The sequence below is a fragment of the Lolium rigidum genome, chromosome 6 (genome assembly GCF_022539505.1).
Source record: "Lolium rigidum isolate FL_2022 chromosome 6, APGP_CSIRO_Lrig_0.1, whole genome shotgun sequence".
In the NCBI taxonomy this organism is placed as follows: domain Eukaryota; kingdom Viridiplantae; phylum Streptophyta; class Magnoliopsida; order Poales; family Poaceae; genus Lolium; species Lolium rigidum.
The window spans coordinates 330,085,053-330,088,829 of NC_061513.1; the positions used below are offsets into that span (position 1 = coordinate 330,085,053).

At 40.8% G+C, this 3,777-nt stretch overlaps 1 protein-coding gene across 1 annotated transcript; it reads right to left on the reverse strand.

Moving 5' to 3' along the window:
• Window positions 1-228: 228 nt before the first annotated feature.
• On the reverse strand, window positions 229-459 carry LOC124660000 (small polypeptide DEVIL 11-like). The gene has a single exon (XM_047197800.1). It carries the CDS (start codon window positions 457-459, stop codon window positions 229-231), a length of 231 nt encoding a protein of 76 aa, XP_047053756.1.
• Window positions 460-3,777: the final 3,318 nt, after the last annotated feature.

The window sequence follows — 3,777 nt, forward strand, 5'->3', positions numbered from 1 at the left end:
TCCCTCTATATTAGTAGTAGATGCTCATATGACATCAGAAACAGCAAAATGCGCAGCGAAGCGACGCCGCATAGCTCTACCTCTACTCTGAAGATTGAGCAAGGAAGAAAGAAGAGAGAAAACAAAATCTACTCTTTACACACAGGTTGCCTTCCTGACGAGAAGAGCGAGCGTGGTTGCTCCTCTTCGACGGATCTTGCGCGCGCGCCATCGCATCGATGTCCTCCCTCAGGCGTACTCGCGCCAGCACACGAGCATGGTGACGCAGCGGCGCATGATGTAGAACCGCGCGCGCTGCTCCTTGACCAGCCGCGCGCACCGCCCCGAGAAGGACGGCCGCCCGGCCTTGCCGCCGCCGCGCACGCCCATGTCGCTACCCTGCTTGCCGCCGCTCCTCTTCTTGGACGGCAGCCTGCACGGCTGCTGCGGCTGCTTCTCTTCCGCGCTGTTGAGCTCCATGAGCGAGCACTTTGCCAGCGAGCTTCCTGATGGACCTCTCGTGAGCCCTCGAGCTGCAAATTTGTGCGCAAGAATCCAGAGGAGTGAGTGAAGTGGGATGGTGAGCATATAACTCTACTAGAGTACTACCCTACCTGATTATATAACGGAGCTGGGTTTGTGCTCGTGGGACCGCGCATGCATGACCACCCCGGCCGGAAGGACCTACTTGGTGTTTTTCTAAACGTATGCAGGGTTTTTGCTGTTCCAACAAAGTTGTCACCCATTTCTAATCTCATACGACTCCAGATGTTTCTTTTCAAGCATCTGCGTTTATTTTTGTCCTCGGACACCGCCCTCGTGCACGAACAAGAGCATGCCAGGGGATGGGGCCACACCGCCTATTTTCATTAGCACCTGTGGACTTGAGAGAACGCGAGGTCGTTGAGACATGACAAGAGTCTGTACGAATTAATACGTTCACGGAAATTCAATTCGGCTCCCGGATGCATATGCTCCCTCTATCAAAAAATTATATTTCGAAATGTCGAAAAATTTTGACAAAAAATTTTACATGTACATCTCCATAATATACGTACGTTCGTCAAGTTTCGCGAGGAACCAATATGTTTTGCGGTCTGTGTAAAAAAGAGAAAATTTATCTCCTGAAAAGCCTTATTTTCAGCATTGAATTTTGTCTTTTTTACACACGTCACACGATAAGTTGGATTTTTATGAAACGACTTTGTGAGCGCGTAGCACATGAAGATGTACGTTCGAATTTTTTGTTTCAATTTTTTAAAATTTCAAAATATATGTAACGTGCATTTCAAAATAAAGGGAGCATATGCTCCCATGTGCCAAAACACCATTCCCGTTCGTTCAGACATATAGAGCTATAGACTCAGTTTCACTTTATAGTAGTAACATTTTTTTAAGTAATAGTACTACAGAACCATCTAATCAAGTTAAGTACGTTACGATGAAATAGTAACAGTAGAAAACCATCAGCAAATTTGACCATTGCGTTGCAAGCACACCCTGTGTGAAGGTGGGATCTCCATCTTACAATAACTGCGGATGATACTGTTTCATTTACAGAACACCACTTAGCGAAAAACTCGTAAATATGTAGTTAATTTTAAATTTTCTAAAATAATTATTAAACTTTCACAAAACCAAAAGTTTTTATTTTGGTTAGGCTAAGGAGGTAGAGGATAATTAACTATAGAAGCATATTTATTTAGGTGTGAAGGAGTAAAATATTTCACATGTCATTGATTAAATATTAAGGACCGCTTCAAACGACAGCTTGGGCCATGGGTAGGCAAAATGCTCTCATATGAAGATCATCTTGATTAATTAATTACGCTCTTACTAGTTTATTAATGTTCCATCTGTCTTCCTTTGAGATATAAGAAGGGTACAAAAAGACTAGACTTCTATAGAAAAAACTTCTATAGATCATGTTTACTCTGGCAAAGATACTACCTGAACAAGTATTGACTAACTAAGTAGAATATTGTATGCTAACCAAAGGACCAAGGGGGTCTAGGTATCAATGTAATTGATCTAAATGATGAATGCTTACTTAATAACTGGTTATTTAAGTTGCTGCGCTAAAGAAGGAGTGTGGCAAGACAGCTATAATAAGTACCTACGAGGCAGAACACTCCACAAATATAAGTTAAACTCACAGATTCTCCTGGAAGGGGCTCATGGGTGTCAAATAATAGTTCTTTGATCGAGGGCCTTTCGTTGTGGGCGACCAAAGAAGTATTCGTTTTTTCTTTGGAAAAAACATGTGGCTTGTCGAGAACTCATTATCATCATAATACATCCTTGTATAATATCACTCGATACAAAATGTTTAAGTCGATGATGTACTATCTCGTGCTCCTCCAAATATAGGATTTGAACAAGCAGTAACCAGAGATAAGTGCCAATTTTGAATCGTTTTGGTACCTAGATTAACAAGGTAACAAGTGTAACTTTAACATACCAACTGGATAGTTTTAAATGGTACCCAAATCAAACATGTCTTTTTTTTGTTAAATCTATGTATGTCGATTATACAAATTGATATACAAGGTTCCTTAGAAAAATATCTTTGGAGATTTAAGATACCACTAAAGATTAGGATTTTCACACGGTTCCTTAATAAGAAGATTTTGTTTACGAAAGATAACCTTGCTTGCTAAAAGATGTTGGAACGGTTATACGGACTATGTCTTTTATGATTCGTATGAAAGAATTGATCATTTGTTTATATCATGTGACGTGGGGTAAACACGACAATGCCCATTGATGATGTAATTAGGTTTAGGGAAAGAGGTGCACTAGTAGATTCGTAGGCTACCAAACAAAGAAGGAGGCGAGATTTACCCAGGTTTAGGCCTTTGGAGGGTAGTAACCTACTTCATGTTTGTCTGATCTTGATTGCTTGATGAAGATTACAATATCGTTGTAATGGCTATGGTGGTGAAGATCGATCTTGCCCAAGGCAGATTATGCATGAGTTGGAGATTAGATGGCCTCCCCGACAGCCCCTCCTAGCCCTTATAAAGGAAGCTAGGGCCCAGGTACTGTGGTTGGTCGGGTCGGTTATAGGTTAGAGATAAACCCTACGGTTTCTTAATCGTGGACCTCTTTGTAACATCTTAGGATTAGATGTTACAAAAAGAGTGAATACAGATTTGTAAATTGCATTCGTGCTTAGAAAATCTGGAAATTTTCGCGCTTTCAAATAAAACTTATCACCGTAACTGAATTTTCAATTGAGTTGATGGAATTGAAGTAGATCATCAAGCGATAAAACCTCAATATGACTTTGGTAAAACCTTATTTTGGGTAGAGATGATTTAATATATGGGTTAGATCAAATGAAACTAAAACTATTACAACCACACCTTACGTGAGGATCAAATACCGGATCTTATAAAGGATCACAAATAGGATTGTAAAACAAATGATCATAAATACTAGACCTAGCCATGTTTGAAAATTGGTTAAATAGGATTGTCAAAAAATGAAATCTCGTATTCACGTGGGAGTTTATACGTTAGTTTGGGAAATTTGAAGTTGTCGATATGATGTAGTCTTTAACAAGGTCGCAACTAGAAACCAATCTACCCAGTGCGAAGGAAGTCCCTTGGTGGCGACTGGCGACATGCCGAGTATGGCGATATGCCGATCCCTTCGTCCTCGTGAGATTACTACCCTTCCAATCTCTCCTCAAATCTGATTTTCCTGGAATTGCTACTCCTTCCCATCTCTCCTTTGACCTTTCTCTTGATCCGTTCCTTCCCAAGAATAATCCCCTTTCCCGTATCAAGCAAG